Below are 24,343 nucleotides of genomic sequence, written 5' to 3'. Positions count from 1 at the left end.
CTGATTTATTTACAAGCACAGTATATGGTTATAAAGAAACCAGTAATATGTGTTAGCTTTCTAAGAATAGAAAAACGATTTTGCTCTATGTAGTAAGGCTGAAGCCTGGAGATAAGTGGTCAACCTTGCATGTAGCGACCTTAAGTTCAAGTCCCAGGAGAGACTTATATATGGGGTTTTTTGTTACTTTTCTCTTTCATTTAACCCATAATAAAAGGCCTTATAATAGCCTTACTATATTGAGAATAGTGTTTTTTATACTGAGAAACTTGAAACATATTACTGGTTTATTCACAGGCACAATATATGATTGTATAGAAACCAGCAATATATTTGCTTTCTAAGCATAAAAAACATTATTTTATGATAAGGCTATAGATTTTTATTATGGGTTAAATGAAGGAGATCGCTACATACTAGGTTGACCACTTACCTTCAGCCTACATCACATTGGGGACTGTGGTTTTTCTATACTTCGAAGGCTAATACATCTTACTGGTGTCTTTATACCCATATATTGGGCCTGTGAAGAAAGCAGTAATATGTATATTAGCTTTCTAAACATAGAAATCCACTCTCCTCATGGTAAGGCAACAGTACATAGTGTATATGGTATGTACATGCTAGGACACAGCTCTGCCCTCATCATGCAGATGTCTAGCCCTGTCAGTCAAGGGGAGGAGAGAGTGTGCAGAGCACTGGGGTGTAACAAAGCAGTGCTCCAATGATTCAGCCCCACCCTGTGGTGCTCTAACTCGCTTGTTTGCGAGCCATACACATTCGATATATCTAGGCTTAACGCACTGATTTCAGCGTAACCAGCCAACCTGGTATGAGGTCTTTTGAGACTCCGGCAATGGCAGATGTTGATGAGATAAAGATTGGACAGTTGGATTTCAATATGCCCAATCCTTTTGTTCTCAGGCAGATATGCAACCACAAGAGGTGTCCGACAGCAGCTTGATCCCCTCTCCTCATTCTGAACACATGCATGCTTAGGCAAACTGAGCAGCCATCGGCTGACAGCTATCTTATGTTTATGATCAGCCTTGTATGCCTGCCATTCAGATGAATGGACTTCCTGTAAACATGGACAGCTTGAGTCTGCAAGAGCTGGAGTTTCAGAGCAGCATTTTTTTTTTATTTTTTTTATTTACTGTTTCTGGGGAAAAAAACTTCTATGATTTCCATATATCGCTTCATAAGACAACCCCTCTAAAATTGCATGTGGTTCATAAACACACCAATTAATATGCTTTTTGTTGCAATAGCATTCTGTTGTTTTACTGGTTTTCGGGGGGGGGGGGGGGGGGCATGCGGGAATATGACTCCATGTATATACCACACTGTGAGGATGAGAACTAGGTTACCTGTGACATCTGGCTGGTGCTATGTTTTATGTGTAAAATACAAACCTCGACAAATATCTTGTGTGATCCAGGCTTGGAGCTGGGGTTGCACAGACTTGAACATCCATTTTCTTATCTTTCCTTAGACGTTTTTAATTTTGTTGCATGACAGTTGCATAAAAGTTTGCAAATCTTAATGTATAGAGGAAAAAAAGTTGCATATTAGTCTTGCATACATACGATTGTTGAGCGACTCAACACAGTGCAATGGCCTGATGATCCCTAAAATGGCCATCACCACAGTGCAGTCACAGGCCCATCATCCAGATAAAAGCTGGTCTGGGTACGTACTATATAATAGGGATTTTATACAAGGATGCATTTGTTTCTAATAGTCAGTGATCATTTTTGTTGCATTGTGTATTGCAAAACGGGCCCTCTGCATTTGAGTTGTTGTCCAAAGCAAACAATCAGATCACAATGTGTGCGAGGAGACAGCAGATCGTATGCCCAACCATCTGCTAGAGGCTGCACTGGGGCTAAATGGCAACACCCAATGCAAAACTAATACTGTTCTTTGGTTAGTGCAGTGTCTGAGGTAGGCTTGTGCTTATATACTCCAGTCAGTCTGAACAAGCAGAGCCAAAGTGTAAAGTATGGTGGACTCCAGTTAAAGGGGTTATCCAGAGTTAGGGGGGTTTGCCTTTTTTCCAGAATGGATGTCACGCCTGTCCATGAGCTGTCTGGTAATTGTAGTTTACCCCAATTTACATGAATGAGACTCAAGTCATAGCCCCTGGAATAGAGTGGCCAACACCTAGGAGGTGACTTGTATGTTAAACGCACAAAATTACTAACTTTTAGAGGAAAGCATCTGTACGACATTGTTTATCCTTTTTATACCTTTTTTATTTCAGCATTAGACTTTCCAATTATTTTGTTCCACTTTGACGACTCTAACCAGAAGAAATTTGGAGCCGTCCTAGTTTTGAGGGCGACTTAAGATTGGAAACCCCATACAGGATCTGAGAAGGGGTTGCAGAAATAAAAACGTGTTGATTTGCCTTTAAAACATCATTATATTGGGGCATATGTCAGACACTGAGTGACAGATATCAGCCAGGTACACTTTTCTTACCATCATTTATCTCTTCCCCGAGGCTGCGAGAAGAGACCTTTTGTTTCCACCTGTTTGGTACCATTTTCGGTAAATTCGCCGTTGTAATGTTTGCTGTGAGGTCTCCCTGTTTGCTGAGTTTCATGCTTGAGATGCTGTCATTTAATGCACCCCAATTATTTTATTAAAAAAAATATATATATATATCTGATTTACTGCACGTTATTTGGCTGACTTTATCGCAGCATCTTGACACTGAGGGGGCACTTCAAGTAACCTCAAGCTGGGGAGTCTAAATAAAGGGATAAAGTCTTGTGCATTATGATGTCTCTCCCACACACATTTATTGTGCTTTTTAGGAGCATGTATGGTTATCATGGGTGCAGCAACCTTAGCAGTTATGAGGCTCAGGCCTGACTCGGGTGCAGGAATGTGATTCCGTCTTTTGGGAAAGCCAAGATGGGAGATTTCTGCTATTGTGGGGGGGCCCCTATAAATTCTAATTGTACCCTGCGGGCGATGTATGCTACTGTATGCCTTCTGTCCCCTATGAACACGAGTGGAGCATATACAGGTCCTTCTAAAAAAAATTAGCATATTGTGATAAAGTTCATTATTTTCTGTAATGTACTGATAAACATTAGACTTTCATATATTTTAGATTCATTACACACAACTGAAGTAGTTCAAGCCTTTTATTGTTTTAATATTGATGATTTTGGCATACAGCTCATGAAAACCCAAATTTCCCATCTAAAAAAATTAGCATATCATGAAAAGGTTCTCTAAACGAGCTATTAACCTAATCATCTGAATCAACTAATTAACTCTAAACACCTGCAAAAGATTCCTGAGGCTTTTAAAAACTCCCAGCCTGGTTCGTTACTCAAAACCGCAATCATGGGTAAGACTGCCGACCTGACTGCTGTCCAGAAGGCCATCATTGACACCCTCAAGCAAGAGGGTAAGACACAGAAAGAAATGTCTGAACGAATAGGCTGTTCCCAGAGTGCTGTATCAAGGCCCCTCAGTGGGAAGTCTGTGGGAAGGAAAAAGTGTGGCAGGAAACGCTGCACAACGAGAAGAGGCGACCGGACCCTGAGGAAGATTGTGGAGAAGGACCGATTCCAGACCTTGGGGGACCTGCGGAAGCAGTGGACTGAGTCTGGAGTAGAAACATCCAGAGCCACCGTGTACAGGCGTGTGCAGGAAATGGGCTACAGGTGCCTCATTCCCCAGAAACAGCGGCAGAAGCGCCTGACCTGGGCTACAGAGAAGCAGCACTGGACTGTTGCTCAGTGGTCCAAAGTACTTTTTTCGGATGAAAGCAAATTTTGCATGTCATTCGGAAATCAAGGTGCCAGAGTCTGGAGGAAGACTGGGGAGAGGGAAATGCCAAAATGCCTGAAGTCCAGTGTCAAGTCCCCACAGTCAGTGATGGTCTGGGGCGCCATGTCAGCTGCTGGTGTTGGTCCACTGTGTTTTATCAAGGGCAGGGTCAATGCAGCTAGCTATCAGGAGATTTTGGAGCACTTCATGCTTCCATCTGCTGAAAAGCTTTATGGAGATGAAGATGTAATTTTCCAGCACGACCTGGCACCTGCTCACAGCGCCAAAACCACTGGTAAATGGTTTACTGACCATGGTATTACTGGGCTCAATTGGCCTGCCAACTCTCCTGACCTGAACCCCATAGAGAATCTGTGGGATATTGGGAAGAGAAAGTTGAGAGACGCAAGACCCAACACTCTGGATGAGCTTAAGGCCGCATTGAAGCATCCTGGGCCACCATAACCCCTCAGCAGTGCCACAGGCTGATTGCCTCCATGCCACGCCGCATTGAAGCATCCTGGGCCACCATAACACCTCAGCAGTGCCACAGGCTGATTGCCTCCATGCCACGCCGCATTGAAGCCTCCTGGGCCTCCATAACACCTCAGCAGTGCCACAGGCTGATTGCCTCCATGCCACGCCGCATTGAAGCAGTCATTTCTGCAAAAGGATTCCCGACCAAGTATTGAGTGCAGAACTGAACATAATTATTTGAAGGTTGACTTTTTTTGTATTAAAAACACTTTATTTAATTGGTCGGATGAAATATGCTAATTTTTTTAGATTTTGGGTTTTCTTGAGCTGTATGCCAAAATCCTCAATATTAAAACAATAAAAGGCTTGAACTACTTCAGTTGGTGTGTAATGAATCTAAAATTTATGAAAGTCTAATGTTTATCAGTACATTACAAAAAAATAATGAACTTTATCACAATATGCTAATTTTTTTAGAAGGACCTGTACACCCAACAGAAGGTTCAAATGTGTGCATAGAGCAGGGATCAGCAAGCTCCAACTCCCAGCTTATTTACTGACTTCTATAGGAGTTTAAAAAAACACCCGAGCAACATGCATGCTGGGAGTTGTAGTGTCTGAACAGCTGGAGTGCCAGAGGTAGCTGGCACTTGGCCTAGAGCAGGCATGCTCAACCTGCGGCCCTCCAGCTGTTGCAAAACAACTACAACTCCCAGCGGGGTTAAAGCGTTTTTCCGGGTTCAGGATATTGATGAGTTATCCCAGGGATCTGCAAACTTTGGCACCCCAGCTCCTGTGAAACTACAAGGCGTCTGTGCCTGCATTTCTGAGAAAAATGATTGTTTTAATATATGCAAATGAGCCTCTCTGAGCAACGGGGCGTTGCTGTTGCACCTAGAGGCTCTGCTCTCTCTGCAACTGTCTCGGGCCTCTGCACTTTGACAGGACCGGGCGGTGAAAACGTTATCACACCTGGTCCTGTCAATCAAAGTGCAGAGGGCGCAGCAGTTACAGAGAGAGCAGAGCCTCTAAGTGTAATGGCAACGCTCCCGTTGCTCCGAGAGGTTCATTTGCATACATTAAAACATAATTTTTCTCAGCAATGCGGACACATAGGAACATGGGACCGACACAGACGCCTTCAGCTGCCAAGTGCACATGTAACAGGTCAGCCGGTGTCATAGGTACAAAACTGCTGACAGATGCCCTTTAAACCTTTGGCTGATTGTCGCAGGTTGTGATGTAGCAACACAACAGTGCGATTTTATATCACATGGCCACACGTTCCCTGCCTTGGGCTAGGACCGTGCGGCGACACTTAGCTGTAACCTTAACGTCATTATTGGTCACATTCCAACGGTTGCAAACAATACACCTAGGTCACGCTCTTTGTACTGGTCGCCGCAACCTTGTTTCATTCCCATTGGGGGACATTGAGCCCACTGTAATCCAACCGTTTTTCATATCTGACCATTGTCCCTATGCATCCTTAGTTTACAGACTCGTCATCTCCATCACATAAACTATTTGACACTGGAAAAAGTCGCATATGGTTGAGGAACGACTGGGAACTGCACAGCAAATTGTGCAGTGCTTCTGTAGCCTTGGATGTAGCAAAAAAATAATCAGTTATAAGCTCGGCAGAATCCAGGTGTCATTCTACAGCTAATAAAAGACGGCGGCACTAGGACCCGACTGTCAATTGCCGCAACAGGAGGACATGGATGACGTCAGCGCAGCTTCCCCGTCAGTCTTCCGGCTTCTTTGCTGTAATTCGTAGTCTGAAGGAGGAAGTCCCGCCCTCTCGTCGGCTGCTTGGTTGCCGGGGCAACAGAACGCTGGCCGGGGTCTGATAGTGGCGGAGCGGCGGCGGCGGCAGGTAAGGTTTCCGCTGTGTAAAGTTTATCATGTATGAACTGTGCCATTGTAATAACTGTCAGCGATGGGGCCGGGGATACATGCTGAGCTGCCATGGCAACCGGTGCGTAAATGTATCTAATGGATACAATGTAGCAACCAAAGTTCTCTGCGGTGTGTACCCAGTGATCTCCAGACTGACCAATAACTACAGAAGTGTTGCGTTTTTCCAAGCTTTAGTCCAAAGCATGCAAAACCTGCAGTGGGAAACCGTCAGTAATTCCATCTGTTTATAAATCAATGGGGTGAGGAATGGAAAAAAATGGATTGCATCATTGACGTTTGTTTTGTTCGCCGTTTGACATCAGCGTTATACAGAACACGTCGAAATGACGCGCCCCTGGAAGATAAGGTGTTGTCAGGAAATTACCTGGTCATGCCCATGAGATACCAGTCAGCAGAACTCTACCTCACAGACCCCCACCCCCCCAGGTACATAAGATACCAGTCAGCAGAACTCTACCTCACCCCCCCCCGCGCACATGAGATACCAGTCAGCAGAACTCTACCTCACCAACCCCCCAGGCACATGAGATACCGGTCAGCAGAACTCTACCTCACCGACCCCCCCCCCCCCCCCCCCCAGGCACATGAGATACCAGTCAGCAGAACTCTACCTCACCGACTCCCCCCCCCCCCCCCCCTCAGGTACATGAGATACCAGTCAGCAGAACTCTACCTCACCGACCCCCCCGGCACATCAGATACCAGTCAGCAGAACTCTACCTCACCGATTCCCCCCCCGGGCACATGAGATACCAGTCAGCAGAACTCTACCTCACCGACCCCCCCCCCCCCCCCCCCCCCTCAGGTACATGAGATACCAGTCAGCAGAACTCTACCTCACCGATTTCCCCCCCCCGGGCACATCAGATACCAGTCAGCAGAACTCTACCTCACCGACTCCCCCCCTCCCCCCAGGCACATGAGATACCAGTCAGCAGAACTCTACCTCACCGACCCCCCCGCCACATGAGATACCAGTCAGCAGAACTCTACCTCACCGACTCCCCCCCCCCCCCCCCCCCCCCCTCAGGTACATGAGATACCAGTCAGCAGAACTCTACCTCACCGATTCCCCCCCCCGGGCACATCAGATACCAGTCAGCAGAACTCTACCTCACCGACTCCCCCCCTCCCCCCCTCCCCTCCCCCCAGGCACATGAGATACCAGTCAGCAGAACTCTACCTCAGTTACATTGACTTGAATGGAAGCTGTAAAAATTCTATTTATTAATGAAAACTGATGGAAAGTGCAGTAAATTTATGTCTGGAACATGAGTAGTAGTCCGCCTTCTCCCGGGGCAGTTACATAATCTGCCTCTATGGTATGTGCACCACTGTGCATTAGAGGTTATGGAATTGCTGGTTAGCTTCATGGATGTCAAACTCATGGCCCTCCAGATGTTGCAAAATTACAACTCCCATCATTCCCTGATAGCTGTAGTATGCCCAGGCATGATGGGAGTTGTAGTTTAGCAACAGCTGGAGGGCCACGAGTTTGACATCCCTGGGATGCTCCAGGACTGTTAAACTGTGTCCCATAGGAATACACTGAGCCACAGAATGGATATAACTCCCATATATTACTATATTACAGCCTAAGGGTGCCAACGCGATTTTGCTGTAGCAAATTTCTGCAACTCCGTGTGCTTGCCGCCGAAACAACCCCATTCAGATGGAGCTGATTTTCAATCGCAGAAACTTTTTGCAGAAACTTTTTACAACAAAACATGACGTGTTTCACAGGAGAGTGTTCACACAACTGGAGAAATCTCGCAGCAGTACAATTGATGCAAAAGTGGCAAAATGCATGTTCTTTCTGATCACATTTATTATTATTATCACATGATATCACAGGTCGTTTTGCTGTGAGATACATTGTAGCTAACTCAGAAATTAAAGTATGAATTTGTAACCCGTCTCGCTTGTTGGCAGTATTGTGGGTATCTAAGAAACCGACCGCTCTGGTGTCACATTCACCCGGGCAGCAAGTCTGTCCAGTCTGAGCAGTGCAGGCGCCGTGCACATTCCTGGTGCTAATTGATTTCTCTGTGTTTCTAGTTATCTATGAGTTAATAGAGACAGGGGTGCAGCACCACCAATGAGGCCAGGTGAGGCAATTGCCTCAGGCGGCAAGACCTAGAGACAAGTGGGGGAAGTGGCAGGGCTGTGGGAATATCTCTCTATAGTCAATTGTATCAAAGTATGCCTTAAACAGTACGGCTGGAGGGGTTGGGCGCCGTTTAAATTTTTCGCCTCAGGCAGAAGAAAGACTAGTTGCACCCCTGAATAGAGAGGGACATCCCCCCCCCCCTTTCCCGATCCACAGGACTCGACAGGTGTGTGTATTGTAAGGACAGACCATCGGCTTCAATAGTATCTGTGTAATGCTTCATTTCTCTTGTGGTGGCGCTGCAGTAAAATTGAACACTTGCTGGCAGGTTCACACACAGTTTACAGCTGGTCGTTTGGGGTCCCAGCACGTCACTGGAAGATCCAGGTTGAATCTGATACAAAGTGACACTTACCTGAAGCTATTTTATCTAATGTAAGGAATACAGAATGTTCTGTGTGTCACACGAGCCACGTTCTGCCACTGTGGGGCAATTATTTCTTATGTTTGGCATTAATTTCATTAGTTAATATATATTTTTCATACTACTCTGCAGTGATATCACCCTAATATTCGTAGCAATGTCCGACACGGCAAAAGACAAGGCCGCTCGCCTGCTGAAGAAGAGGGGGAGTGTTTCGTCTCTAAGCAGCCATGAAGTCAGACCACGGGAAAACCTCAACAAACCTCGGGAATCCAGAGAGTAAGTAGATCTGATGGTTTATTGGGAAAGAAGTAGATTTACAGGGAAACTTCTCCATGACATGTTCGTCAAAAATCATGACCACATGAGCAGAAGGTGAAGATTAGATAATGTGTCATACAACTAAGAGACAATAAATATTCAAAATCCACTATTATTTTCGTTTCAGCTCAATGAGTACAGTGTCTTATATCGACGAGCCAGGACATCATGATGACATCACCCGTCCAGCAGTGCAGATGGAAAACACCTACCAGTTAGGTACTGAATATGATTTGAGGATAATTGGCAATAATATAAATCCTATGGTAATGCCACCTATGTACAAGAAGATAACTAGTATAATACTGCCTCCTTTTTATATGAATATATCTACTATAATACTGCCACCTATGTACAAGAATATACCTACTATAATACTGCTCCTATGTACAAGAATATAACTACTATAATACTGCTCCTATGTACAAGAATATAACTAGTATAATACTGCCTCCTTTTTATATGAATATATCTACTATAATACTGCCACCTATGTACAAGAATATACCTACTATAATACTGCTCCTATGTACAAGAATATAACTACTATAATACTGCTCCTATGTACAAGAATATAACTTCTATAATACTGCCCCTATGTACAAGAATATAACTACTATAATACTGCCTCCTAGGTACAAGAGAGTATAATTACTATAATACTGCTCCTATGTACAAGAATATAACTACTATAATACTGCTCCTATGTACAAGAATATAACTACTATAATACTGCCCCCTATGTACAAGAATATAACTACTATAATACTGCCTCCTATGTACAAGAATATAACTACTATAATACTGCCTCCTATGTACAAGAATATAACTACTATAATACTGCCTCCTATGTACAAGAATATAACTACTATAGTACTGCCTCCTATGTACAAGAATATAACTACTATAATACTGCCTACTATGTACAGGAATATAACTACTATAATACTTAGCCTATGTACAAGAATATAACTACTATAATACTTATCCTATGTACAAGAATATAACTACTATAATACTGCTCCTATGTACAAGAATATAACTACTATAATACTGCTCCTATGTACAAGAATATAACAACTATAATACTGCTCCTATGTACAAGAATATAACCTACTATAATACTTATCCCTATGTACAAGAATAAACTACTATAATACTGCTCCTATGTACAAGAATATAACTACTATAATACTGCCTCCTAGGTACAAGAATATAACTACTATAATACTGCCTCCTATGTACAAGAATATAACTACTCTAATACTGCCTCCTATGTACAAGAATATAACTACTATAATACTTCTCCTATGTACAAGAATATAACTACTATAATACTGCTCCTATGTACAAGAATATAACTACTATAATACTGCCTCCTATGTACAAGAATATAACTACTATAATACTGCCTCCTATGTACAAGAATATAACTACTATAATACTGCTCCTATGTACAAGAATATAACTACTATAATACTGCTCCTATGTACAAGAATATAACTACTATAATACTGCCCCCTATGTACAAGAATATAACTACTATAATACTGCCTCCTATGTACAAGAATATAACTACTATAATACTGCTCCTATGTACAAGAATATAACTACTATAATACTTAGCCTATGTACAAGAATATAACTACTATAATACTTATCCTATGTACAAGAATATAACTACTATAATACTGCTCCCTATGTACAAGAATATAACTACTATAATACTGCTCCTATGTACAAGAATATAACTACTATAATACTGCTCCTATGTACAAGAATATAACTACTATAATACTGCTCCTATGTACAAGAATATAACTACTATAATACTGCTCCTATGTACAAGAATATAACTACTATAATACTGCTCCTATGTACAAGATATAACTACTATAATACTGCTCCAATGTACAAGAATATAACTACTATAATACTGCCTCCGTATATACAAGAATATAACTACTATAATACTGCTCATATGTACAAGCATATAACTACTATAATACTGCTCCTATGTACAAGACTATAACTACTATATACTGGCTCCTGTGTACAAGAAATATAACAACTATAATACTGCTCCTATGTACAAGAAGTATAACTACTATAATACTGCTCCTATGTACAAGAATATAACTACCTATAATACTGCTCCTATGTACAAGAATATAACTACATAATACTGCCCCTATGTACAAGAATATACCTACTATAATCCTGCCTCCTATGTACAAGAATATACCTACTATAATCCTGACGCCTCTGTACAGAATATAACTACTATAATACTGCTCCTATGTACAAGAATATAACTACTATAATACTGCTCCCTATGTACAAGAATATAACTACTATAATACTGCTCCCTATGTACAAGAATATAACTACTATAATACTGCCTCCTATGTACAAGAATATAACTACTATAATACTGCCTCCTATGTACAAGAATATAACTACTATAATACTGCCTCCTATGTACAAGAATATAACTACTATAATACTGCCTCCTATGTACAAGAATATAACTACTATAATACTGCTTCTATGTACAGGGATATAACTACTATAATACTGCCTCCTATATACAAGAATATAACTACTATAATACTGCTCCTGTGTACAAGAATATAACTACTATAATACTACCCCCTATGTACAAGAATATAACTACTATAATACTGCTCCTATGTACAAGAATATAACTACTATAATACTGTCTCCTATGTACAAGAATATAACTACTATAATACTGCTCCTATGTACAAGAATATAACTACTATAATACTGCTCCTATGTACAAGAATATAACAACTATAATACTGCTCCTATGTACAAGAATATAACTACTATAATACTGCTCCTATGTACAAGAATATAACTACTATAATACCGCCTCCGATGTATCAAAATATGAATCTGACAAGGGTTGCACAATTTACAAGCCCTTTGATCACTCTGATTAGCCCAGGTCAGATAATGTATAAAACCATCTGATGCCTCCTTAGGTCCCGTGCGCCGTTTTCCTGTGGCCACAGTCAATAATATTTTAAAGGACGTCCTGACAAGTTATCTACAGGAGGAGAAGTACGAGGCCGAGCTCTGTAGACAAATGACAAAGACAATCTCTGAGGTACGTCATGAAGTGAACCTGCAGATGCTGGATGGGCTGAACAGAGCTATGGTCCGAAAAACAGATCCATCAACAGCAAAATCTTGATGGTTTCTTTTTTGATTTTTTTAATGAGGAATAAACACTGAAAAAAAAAAAGTGAAATCAATAATAACTATTCAATATAAAGATGTAAGGAGGAACATTTCTGACTGTGGGGCCATGTGCAGTGTCACTTTAATTAAAGGAGTAATTTTTATATATTGCATCTTTTATCAATTACAGGTTGTGAAGGCCAGAGTCAAGGACCTGATGATCCCCAGATATAAAATCATTGTCCTTATCTACATCGGACAGCTGAGCGATCAGAACATGCGGGTGGGCAGCCGGTGTATCTGGGACCCAGCGTGCGACACCTTCTCCTCCTACACCTTCAAGAACAGCTCCCTGTTTGCCCTGGCCAATGTCTATGCCGTATATTACGAGTAGGTGCCCGGCAAACCATGCCTAACAGAAGGATCATCACTCTAAGGGCTCGTTCACACAAACGTATTTAGCGTTTCGTATACGGGCCGCTTTCTGTGTTCCGCATTCGGTCCGTATACGAAACCATTCTTTTCATCCGTGGCCCTGCAAAAATTCCTGTCCTATTCTTGTCCGTTTTGCGGACAAGAATAGGCATTTCTATAATGGGCCTCCTGTTCCGTTCCGCAAATTGCGGAAGGCACATGGGCGGCATCCGTTTTTTGCGGATCCGCAATTTGCAGACTGCAAAAAACGGCACGGTGGTGTGAACAAGCCCTAAGGCTTTTTTCACACAACCGTTTTTTTTTTCCGTTTATGGTTCATTTTTTCCGTTCCATATACGGTCCGTGTTCGGAACCATTCATTTCAATGGTTCCGCAAAAAAAACGGGATGTACTCCATATGCATTCCCTTTCCGTATTTACGTTTTTCCGTTCTGTTGAAAGATAGAACATGTCCTATTATTGCCCCCAAATCATGTACAGTGGCTCTATTCAAGTCAATGGGTCCGCAAAAAATAAATAAATCTGTATGTCTTCCATATCTGTTCCGTTTTTGCGGAACCATTTACTGAAAATTTTATGCCCAGCCCAATGTTTTCTATGTAATTACTGTATACGCCATATGGAAAAACGTAACGAAAACAGAACAACGGATCAGTTTAAAACAGACCACAAAACACTGAAAGGGTCCATTCACACGTCCGTGTGTGTTTTGCGGATCCTCAAAACACGGACACCGGCATTTTGCGGACCGCACATCGCCGGCACTAATAGAATATGCCTATTCTTGTCCGCAATTACGGACAAGAATAGGGCATGTTCTATTTTTTGGGGGAATGGAAATGCAGACCCGGAAGTGCGGGTACGTGTTTCCGGATTGGGGCCGCACATCGTAATTAATTATGGGTCTGCAATTCCGTTCCGCAAAATGCGGAGCGGAATTGCGGATGTGTGAATAGAGCCAAAAAGCCATACGGTCGTGTGAAACAGGCCTAAGGGTTCATGCACACGGACATATTTTTTTACGTTCCGTTTTTTTACAGGTCCGTATGTGGAACCCTTCACTTCAGTGGGTCCAGAAAAAACGGAAATGACTCATTGTGCATTACATGTCCGTATGTCCGTTCCGCAAAAAGAATAGAACATGTCCTATTCTTGTCCGTTTTACGGACAAGGACAGTCAATGTTACAATGGATAAGCAAAATAAACTGATGCAATACGGATGTCCTCCGTTTTTAATTTGCAGATCCATGTTTTGCAAACCGCAAAATACATACGGTCGTGTACATGAGCCCTTGTGATGTATGTGTCACTGCAAACCCCTCATCAACTACCTCTCAGGGTTTTCTGAGGGTTGTAGTTCCACATTGTCCACCGAACCACACTAGATGTTCAATTTCAGAGCAGATTCCCCCCCCGGGAGTCACTCGCTCTTGTCAAGTTAATCAACCATTTCTGATATCAGTTTCTGGGAAAGCTGGGTGATTCCCATAGAGCTGTACATAGAGCTTCTCCAGACTTCAAAATGCCAAATCTGCTTAGTTATGCAGTGATGCATCATTCCCTTCTCATCTATGGCCGCACGCCTTGTCAAAGTCTCCTAGCAAGTGTACAGTGACTACCGTATTGGCTGTGACTCAGCTTTCCCAGCACAGGATAAACGGCATATATTAATTTTAAAGAGGTTGTACGTGGTTGGAAAAACATGGCTGCTTTCTTTAAAAAAACAGCGCCACACTTATTGACAGGTTGTGTGTGGTATTGCAAGCCAGACCCCTTCACTTCAGTGGAGCTGAGCTTCAATACCAGACTCGACCCATGGACGGGTGGGGCACTGTTTTTGGAAGAAGGCAGACTTTTTTTTATAAACCTGTGCAGCCTCTTTAATAAATCGACATCTGAGAATGACTCCAAAATGTATTCACTTTGGGATTTGTAGTTCAGGGGACTTTTGCACTGACCGGCGGGTGCATATCTAGTAGGTTTTCGGATATTGATTGTCAACTTCTTTGTACAAAAATATTTATTATGTCATTGATGGTGGAAAGCAGATAATGCACTTGTATGACGATACATCAGTGTAATAAAAATGTATGAAAAACTACCGGAATTTTGCAATAAAAAAGATGCAATCCAATAAAACCCTGAACTTTCCAATACAAGTGATTGATATGCTATAGGACGGAAATGGATTATTGGATAGGTCCCTTGTCCAAAGGCCTTAAAAGCCTAACAATAGTTAGAGAATCATCTTGAGTGGAGTTACCCTTTAAGGGGGTTGTGTGCAACTCAGAAACAGCACCGCTTTTGCTTTTGTGACTGAGACTGGGATTGCAGTTCAGCCACATTGACTTAAAGGGCATCTGTCAGCAGTTCTGTACCTATGACACTGGCTGACCTATTACATGTGCTCTTGGCAGCTGAAGACATCTGTGTAAATGTGATTAGGCCTGGTCTTGTCGATCAAAGTGCAGAGGGCGCCGCAGTTGCAGAGAGAACCCAGCCTCTAGGTGTAACGGTAACACCCCCGTTGCTCCTAGAGGCTCATTTGCATATATTAAAACATCATTTTTATCAGCTATGCGGGCACATATGAACATGGGACCGACACAGATGCCTTCAGCTGCCAAGTGCACATGTAACAGGTCAGCCAGTGTCATAGGGACAAAACTGCTGACAGATGCCCTTTAAACACCAGGCACAGGCCATGGACATGACAGATCTATGTCCCACCAGAGCTGTGTGAACGTTTCCTGTGGTTTACACCTCTGCTACATCTGTTTGCAGCATTCTGTGGTCCCGGCATCTGCAGACGTCTGTATTAGATGAATGTTAGAAGAACCCACCAATTTCTGCTGGACTGGGCAACCATCTAATGTGTGAGAGGGGTGTCATGACTCTCCTCTGACCACTGATGCCAGATTTAGAAGGATAAAGAAGTTGGATTTCAACATGCCCGATCCTTTTGTTCTTACGGGACATAAGCCACCACCAGCGACGTATTCCCCTCTCCATATTGAGAGCATAGGCCGAGCATGCATGTGTGTAGGGAGCAGCCATCTGAAGTGTATGGTAGCTCCACTTAAGACAGACCCTCACCTGTTAGGAATATGGGGGTCCCAAGGTGAGGATCCTAGAGGTTAGGCGTTCACATATCAGGCAAATATGGCATATCCTTTGGGTACTGACTGACTACATGAATATTTAAAACAGGAATATCATGCACACGAACATATTTTTCTTCCGTTTCCGTTCCGTTTTTTGTTTTTTTACAGGTCTATATGCGGAACCATTCATTTCAATGGGGCTTGAAAAAAAACGGAAATGACTGTGTGCATTCTGTGTTCGTACATCTACATGTCCGTTCCGCCCCCCACTCCCCCCAAAAAAAAGAACGTCCCATTGTTACAATGGATCCGCAAAAAAAAAACCAACAGATGCAACATCGACATCACACAAATGTTATCCATTTTGTATACGGATCTGTGTGCACGAGCCCTGACCAAGATCTACGCACGTTACCTTTTGGCCAGATGTCCAGAAACAGCATCACTCCTCTCCTTGTGGTCGTGTCTGGTATTGCAGGCTATCCCCATTCACGTGAATGCCCGTGGACACCAAGGTGACATTTCCACAATGAACCCTCGTTCGAGGTCACCTCATCTTCTTTGTAGCACCGGGGTCTTTGATTGGAATTTGTATGTTTGTGGGGTCAATTACTGCATGGAATTTGTATGTTTGTGTAGGTTTGTTAAAATATATATATATACCTATAGGGGGCAGGATTAGGGAAAGTCACTGAATTGAATGAATGAGACTTTTCCATCCAGCAAGTTCTGTATACTCTTTATTAGTCGTCTGTTCACACTTGAAACCTGAGGTCTGTAAATTTCACTTTTAACATGTTCATAAATCACTAGCACCGACGGGGGGGGGGGGGGGGATCAATTATTTGCACCCCGGCTATAGACACATATAACACACACACGTGGCTCTAGCACAGTGAGCTCAAGTCCTTCTTTTTGCAGCCGGTTTTGCAGCAGGCCGTTGTCAGCAGTTCATTTAGGTCGCGTCGCTCTTGAGCCGGGTTCTTCTTCGCCCCCCAGAACTCCTCGGAAGACTCTGTTTCCTGCAGGTTCTCCTGGTTCTGAGAGTTTATTCTCTGCACGTGATATTCCACTGGTCCCACCAAGTCCTCATCCACAGTGTGCACGGCGAAAAAGTCTTCTCTGCCTGTAGACAACGCAACATCCGTCACATCACATCTGAGAAATTGTACTGGACTGAACAAAGCTAAAGGGGCTCTCCGCTTTGGACAATATCTACTTGCTAGAGGGGTTCCTTGACAGCCCCCCCCCCCCCCCCCCCCCTCCCCAGTGATCGGCCGTAATCTGTGGGGGCGCATGACTCTTCCCTGTTTTGCAAAACACTGATACCGCCCGTGTGCGTTCTGCATTTTGCAGAACGGAACGTCCAGGCCATAATAGAACAGTCCTATCCTTGTCCGTAATGCTTAAAATAATAGGACAGGTTCTATTTTTTTGCGGGGCGGCCATGCGGAGTCATTTCAGTTTTTTTGCGGAACAGACACGGTCGAAAAATATGTTTGTGTGCATGAGCCCTAAGTGTTTAATTTGCTTGCAGCGCCACCACAGGAGAATTTAAGCATTACACAGTGTCCAATCAGATCATTGGGTTGTCCGTGTAAGGCAGGGATGCTCAACCTGCGGCCCTCCAGCTGTTGTAAAACTACAACTCCCACAATGCCCTTCTGTAGGATGATAAGTGTAGGCTGTCAGGGAATGAAGGGAGTTGTAGTTTTGCAACAGCTGGAGGGCCGTAGGTTGAGCATGCCTGCTGTAGACAGTCTGGGCATGCTGGTAGTTTTGCAACAGCTGGAGAGTCGCAGGTTGGCCATCCCTGGAGTAAGTTATACATGACCATATCCATTTTGCAGTTGGATAGCGTCCATGTGTATGCTACAATTCCGTTACAGGAATGCCAATAGACAAGAATAGGACATGCCCTATAATTTTCAGAATGGGCACACGGATGATCCAGTGTTATGCTCTCCCCCCTGCACTAGGCATAGCCCAGTGTAATAGTTTTGCCTAGCGTGTTCCTTTAAACAGGTCTACACCTCAGCAAATTGCATTTATCATTGTAGACAAAGTTCCTACGTGGCACTTACTAATGTATTGTGATTCTCCATATTGCTTCCTTTGCCGGCTTCATTCATCGTTCAATCCCATTATACACTGCTCGTATTCAGGGGCTGCGGCCACATGTCTAACGTGATAAATGCCATTTGCTGAAGTTAGACAACCCCTTTAAATAGAAAATATCTTTGTCTGTGTTCACGGATCCATCACGTCCATTATAGTCTATGGGTCCGTAAAAACCACGGATGCCATCCGTGTTTCTTGGATCATTAGGAAGAGATGCTTTGAAAAAAAAATTTCAGCTGTTCAGTGTCAGTGAAACACGGATGGCACACGGACAGCAAAAAACGGACACACAGAACCTTCACGGATGCATCACTGACCACCTGCTCACGGATTTGAGCATGAACATGGACGTGTGCATGGGCTTAGGCCCAGTTCACGCGAACGTTTTTTTTTGCGAGTGTACGGGACGTTTTTTTGTGTTCCGTATACGGTCCGTATACGGAACCATTCATTTCAATGGTTCCGCCCAAAAAAACTGAATTTGTTCCATATCCATTCCGTTTCCGTATTTCCGTTCCGTTGAAAGATAGAACATGTCCTATTATTGCCCGCAAATCACGTTCCGTGGCTCCATTCAAGTCAATGGGTCTGCAAAAAAAACTGAACACATACGGAAATGCATCCGTATGTCTTCCGTATCCGTTCCGTTTTTGCTGAACCATCTATTGAAAATGTTATGCCCAGCCCAATTCTATGTAATTACTGTATACTGTATATGGCATACAGAAAAACAGAACGGAAAAATGGAAAGGAAACGGAAACACAACGGAACTCAAAAGCGGAACAACGGATCAGTGAAAAACGGACCGCAAAAAACTATAAAAGCCATACGATCGTGTGAACTAGGCCTTAAGACTGGGCCCCCTCTTGCCCTGGGCCCCTTAGCAGTCGCATGGTCTGCCGCCATGGTAGTTACGCCCCTGCTGCAGGCTGCTCATATCTAGGAGAAGGGGGTATTATTTTCATTGCTATGGTGCACTTGCTTAGACTGCATTTATGAATAAATTGCCCTAGAGATGACCTCTTTTATTACTGTACACCGTGTGGTGATATAAAATAATAAAACGCTCGATGGTATACCTGCATCCTGCCCTGTGTAGCCTATAAAGTACAATGTGCATGTAAGTGTTGTCCTGCTTTGCCATCTGGTGGATAGAAGTGGTATTGCAGCTCATATTACAGCCTACCAAGCATCTACACACTTACCAGCCATGTCTTGGGGCTGTCCAGACAAAAGCCTCCTCCAGCGAGATCCTCCGCAGGTGTATATCACCGCCCTGATGAATTCCCTGCCGCAGAGCTTCACAAACTGTCCATCTGCTGTTACTTGTTCAGCTGCTACCAGGAGTGTGAGCAGGAGGCAGCAGGCAGGTAGGACTCTCATGTTGGAGAATGATGGGTGGTGGGCTCCAAAGTGTGACTGAATACAAGAATCCTGGAGGAGATGTGGAGAAGAACTGGGAAATCCTGGCCAATTTATACCCAGAACCTCAACGTCCCATTGGCTGGAATTTTCTGTCAAATTTCTGTAATGCTTAACGGCGCATAATAACATGACAGGTAATGTCAGATACATCCAAGGGTCACAGGGTCGTTAAACTGCTACTTATCGCATTACTCCAGCTCCACAGATTTTAAGGAGCCATCACCGCCTGTGTGTAAACATTGAGATGGCGACGTTTTCGTCTTCCTACATACGTGCAATATTTATATGGAAAAACCTTTAAAAGTAAATGACTCCAGGACAAATGGAGAGCATTGACGTTACCCTGTATGCGAGGGGCACTCATCCAGTTGTCAGGCAGTAAAGATGGCGACAAGAGGCAGCAAAGGTTCTAGAAAGTCTAATATCAGTATCTATTGGGAAAGTTCTCAATGCAAAGCAATATCTGGACACAGTGATTACTATTCTGTCTGTAGGTATCCCTATACTTTAGTTTTCTGAAGTGAATCTTCGCCCTTTTATTCTAAAAAGGTCTAATATCCTGTGCTGATTGATTTCTGAACTTATCTTTCTAGGGCTCTGAGCTCCAATAATCTGATACAGAGCTCCAAATCCCCTGAAAAGGATGCACAGCTAAATTATAACATCCTGGCTGCCTGAAGCCACCACTAGAGGGAGCTCAGGAGCTGACTGCATACAATGTAGGCTAAGTTCACATCACCATTTAGCTTTCTGTTCTTCTGATCCAGACAAAAAAAAAAAAAAGTATCTGTTATTTTGAGCATCAGTTACGATCAGTTTGTGTCCCTTCCATGAGAGACCAGTTATTTTTGATGGTAGAAAAAGTCTTGCATGCAGTACTTTTTCTCCCATCAAAAATAACGGATGCAAACTAATGGTCACAAAAAGATGCTAATTAGTGTGCATAACTGATGCTCAAAGTAACAGATCAGTTTTTTCAATTAGACTTTTCTTCTGATGGATCAGAAGAACTGAAAGCTAAACAGTGATGTGAACTTGCATCCACTGAACTCAATAAAAACTCAGTATGCAGTAAGCTTCTATGCGCCATCTAGTGGTGGCTGCAGGCAGGAGTTTATCAGAATGTAACCGTCTATGCAGGGTATTTGAAGCTCTGTATCAGAAAATGCAGCTTGAACTGCTATAAAGATATACAGTCCTGATCAAAAGTTTAAGACTAGGGATGAGCGAACTCGAACTGTATAGTTCGGGTTCGTACCGAATTTTGGGGTGTCCGTGACACGGACCCGAACCCGGACATTTTCGTAAAAGTCCGGGTTCGGGTTCGGTGTTCGTCGCTTTCTTCGCGCTTTTGTGACGCTTTCTTGGCGCTTTTTGAAAGGCTGCAAAGCAGCCAATCAACAAGCGTCATACTACTTGCCCCAAGAGGCCATCACAGCCATGCCTACTATTGGCATGGCTGTGATTGGCCAGAGCACCATGTGACCCAGCCTCTATTTAAGCTGGAGTCACATAGCGCCGCCCGTCACTCTGCTCTGATTAGCGTAGGGAGAGGTTGCGGCTGCGACAGTAGGGCGAGATTAGGCAGATTAACTCCTCCAAAGGACTTGATTAACTGATCGATCTGCAGCTGTGGATCATTGAGCTGCTGATCCTCAATTGCTCACTGTTTTTAGGCTGCCCAGACCGTTTGTCAGTCACATTTTTCTGGGGTGATCGGCGGCCATTTTGTGTCTTGTGGTGCGCCAGCACAAGCTGCGACCAAGTGCATTTAACCCTCAATGGTGTGGTTGTTTTTTGGCTAAAGCCTACATCAGGGTGAAGCTGTCACACCAAGTGCATTTAACCAGCAATAGTCTGTTCATTTTTTGGCCATATACAAAATCAGGGGCAAGCTGCGCCTGTCACCAAGTGCATTTAACCCTCAATGGTGTGGTTGTTTTTTGGCTAAAGCCTACATCAGGGTGAAGCTGTCACACCAAGTGCATTTAACCAGCAATAGTCTGTTCATTTTTTGGCCATATACTAAATCAGGGGCAAGCTGCGCCTGTCACCAAGTGCATTTAACCCTCAATGGTGTGGTTGTTTTTTGGCTAAAGCCTACATCAGGGTGAAGCTGTCACACCAAGTGCATTTAACCAGCAATAGTCTGTTTATTTTTTGGCCATATCCCAGTCTAATTCTGTCACTAAATCCATACCGGTCACCCAGCGCCTAAATACTAGGCCTCAAATTTATATCCCGCTAAATCTGTCCTTAGTGCTGTAGCTGGGCGAGTTATTTAGTGTCCGTTCAAGCACATTTCTTGTTCTGGGTTGAAATACAATTCCCAATTTAGCAATTTCATAATTTAGTGGTTTCTGCTATATCAGAGCTATTTGAAATCTATCCCTAAAAGGGTATATAATATTCAAGGTGCACATTGGGTCATTCAGAATAACTTCACACACACCCGCTACTGTGTATTACCAAGTCTAATTCTGGCACTAAACCCATACCTGTCACCCAGCGCCTAAATACTAGGCCTCAAATTTATATCCCGCTAAATCTGTCCCTAGTGCTGTAGCTGGGCGAGTTATTTAGTGTCCGTTCAAGCACATTTCTTGTTCTGGGTTGAAATACAATTCCCAATTTAGCAATTTCATAATTTAGTGGTTTCTGCTATATCAGAGCTATTTGAAATCTATCCCTAAAAGGGTATATAATATTCAAGGTGCACATTGGGTCATTCAGAATAACTTCACACACACCCGCTACTGTGTATTACCAAGTCTAATTCTGGCACTAAACCCATACCTGTCACCCAGCGCCTAAATACTAGGCCTCAAATTTATATCCCGCTAAATCTGTCCTTAGTGCTGTAGCTGGGCGAGTTATTTAGTGTCCGTTCAAGCACATTTCTTGTTCTGGGTTGAAATACAATTCCCAATTTAGCAATTTCATAATTTAGTGGTTTCTGCTATATCAGAGCTATTTGAAATCTATCCCTAAAAGGGTATATAATATTCAAGGTGCACATTGGGTCATTCAGAATAACTTCACACACACCCGCTACTGTGTATTACCAAGTCTAATTCTGGCACTAAACCCATACCTGTCACCCAGCGCCTAAATACTAGGCCTCAAATTTATATCCCGCTAAATCTGTCCCTAGTGCTGTAGCTGGGCGAGTTATTTAGTGTCCGTTCAAGCACATTTCTTGTTCTGGGTTGAAATACAATTCCCAATTTAGCAATTTCATAATTTAGTGGTTTCTGCTATATCAGAGCTATTTGAAATCTATCCCTAAAAGGGTATATAATATTCAAGGTGCACATTGGGTCATTCAGAATAACTTCACACACACCCGCTACTGTGTATTTCCAAGTCTAATTCTGGCACTAAACCCATACCTGTCACCCAGCGCCTAAATACTAGGCCTCAAATTTATATCCCGCTAAATCTGTCCTTAGTGCTGTAGCTGGGCGAGTTATTTAGTGTCCGTTCAAGCACATTTCTTGTTCTGGGTTGAAATACAATTCCCAATTTAGCAATTTCATAATTTAGTGGTTTCTGCTATATCAGAGCTATTTGAAATCTATCCCTAAAAGGGTATATAATATTCAAGGTGCACATTGGGTCATTCAGAATAACTTCACACACACCCGCTACTGTGTATTTCCAAGTCTAATTCTGGCACTAAACCCATACCTGTCACCCAGCGCCTAAATACTAGGCCTCAAATTTATATCCAGCTAAATCTGTCCCTAGTGCTGTAGCTGGGCGAGTTATTTAGTGTCCGTTCAAGCACATTTCTTGTTCTGGGTTGAAATACAATTCCCAATTTAGCAATTTCATAATTTAGTGGTTTCTGCTATATCAGAGCTATTTGAAATCTATCCCTAAAAGGGTATATAATATTCAAGGTGCACATTGGGTCATTCAGAATAACTTCACACACACCCGCTACTGTGTATTTCCAAGTCTAATTCTGGCACTAAACCCATACCTGTCACCCAGCGCCTAAATACTAGGCCTCAAATTTATATCCCGCTAAATCTGTCCCTAGTGCTGTAGCTGGTCGAGTTATTTAGTGTCCGTTCAAGCACATTTCTTGTTCTGGGTTGAAATACAATTCCCAATTTAGCAATTTCATAATTTAGTGGTTTCTGCTATATCAGAGCTATTTGAAATCTATCCCTAAAAGGGTATATAATATTCAAGGTGCACATTGGGTCATTCAGAATAACTTCACACACACCCGCTACTGTGTATTTCCAAGTCTAATTCTGGCACTAAACCCATACCTGTCACCCAGCGCCTAAATACTAGGCCTCAAATTTATATCCCGCTAAATCTGTCCTTAGTGCTGTAGCTGGGCGAGTTATTTAGTGTCCGTTCAAGCACATTTCTTGTTCTGGGTTGAAATACAATTCCCAATTTAGCAATTTCATAATTTAGTGGTTTCTGCTATATCAGAGCTATTTGAAATCTATCCCTAAAAGGGTATATAATATTCAAGGTGCACATTGGGTCATTCAGAATAACTTCACACACACCCGCTACTGTGTATTTCCAAGTCTAATTCTGGCACTAAACCCATACCTGTCACCCAGCGCCTAAATACTAGGCCTCAAATTTATATCCAGCTAAATCTGTCCCTAGTGCTGTAGCTGGGCGAGTTATTTAGTGTCCGTTCAAGCACATTTCTTGTTCTGGGTTGAAATACAATTCCCAATTTAGCAATTTCATAATTTAGTGGTTTCTGCTATATCAGAGCTATTTGAAATCTATCCCTAAAAGGGTATATAATATTCAAGGTGCACATTGGGTCATTCAGAATAACTTCACACACACCCGCTACTGTGTATTTCCAAGTCTAATTCTGGCACTAAACCCATACCTGTCACCCAGCGCCTAAATACTAGGCCTCAAATTTATATCCCGCTAAATCTGTCCCTAGTGCTGTAGCTGGGCGAGTTATTTAGTGTCCGTTCAAGCACATTTCTTGTTCTGG

General features: G+C 42.9%; 2 protein-coding genes across 2 annotated transcripts; one reads left to right on the top strand and one right to left on the bottom strand.

Moving 5' to 3' along the window:
• Positions 1 to 6,097: 6,097 nt before the first annotated feature.
• DYNLT5 (dynein light chain Tctex-type family member 5) lies at positions 6,098 to 12,881 on the top strand. Its single transcript, XM_044302191.1, has 5 exons — positions 6,098 to 6,151; positions 8,862 to 9,008; positions 9,178 to 9,269; positions 12,062 to 12,186; positions 12,451 to 12,881. The coding sequence occupies exons 2-5, from the start codon at positions 8,887 to 8,889 to the stop codon at positions 12,652 to 12,654; spliced, it is 543 nt and encodes a 180-aa protein (XP_044158126.1). The 5' UTR covers positions 6,098 to 6,151; positions 8,862 to 8,886; the 3' UTR covers positions 12,655 to 12,881.
• A 3,806-nt stretch (positions 12,882 to 16,687) lies between these two features.
• On the bottom strand, positions 16,688 to 19,305 carry INSL5 (insulin like 5). The gene is made up of 2 exons (XM_044300421.1): positions 19,128 to 19,305; positions 16,688 to 16,926 (listed from the first exon to the last, which is right to left on the bottom strand). Exons 1-2 carry the CDS (start codon positions 19,303 to 19,305, stop codon positions 16,688 to 16,690), a joined length of 417 nt encoding a protein of 138 aa, XP_044156356.1.
• Positions 19,306 to 24,343: the final 5,038 nt, after the last annotated feature.

The sequence above is a fragment of the Bufo gargarizans genome, chromosome 7 (assembly GCF_014858855.1).
Source record: "Bufo gargarizans isolate SCDJY-AF-19 chromosome 7, ASM1485885v1, whole genome shotgun sequence".
Taxonomy (NCBI): Eukaryota; Metazoa; Chordata; class Amphibia; order Anura; family Bufonidae; genus Bufo; species Bufo gargarizans.
This window is presented reverse-complemented; position numbering and strand designations above follow the sequence as displayed.

Bases quoted from the DNA above. Each gene is read 5' to 3' on its own strand.
- DYNLT5 (XM_044302191.1), top strand. From the start codon at position 8,887: ATGTCCGACACGGCAAAAGACAAGGCCGCTCGCCTGCTGAAGAAGAGG. The intron at 9,009-9,177 runs GTAAGTAGATCT...TTTTCGTTTCAG, and splicing joins AAACCTCGGGAATCCAGAGA to CTCAATGAGTACAGTGTCTT. The intron at 12,187-12,450 runs GTACGTCATGAA...TATCAATTACAG, and splicing joins TGACAAAGACAATCTCTGAG to GTTGTGAAGGCCAGAGTCAA.
- INSL5 (XM_044300421.1), bottom strand. From the start codon at position 19,305: ATGAGAGTCCTACCTGCCTGCTGCCTCCTGCTCACACTCCTGGTAGCA. The intron at 16,927-19,127 runs GTAAGTGTGTAG...CGTTGTCTACAG, and splicing joins ACAGCCCCAAGACATGGCTG to GCAGAGAAGACTTTTTCGCC.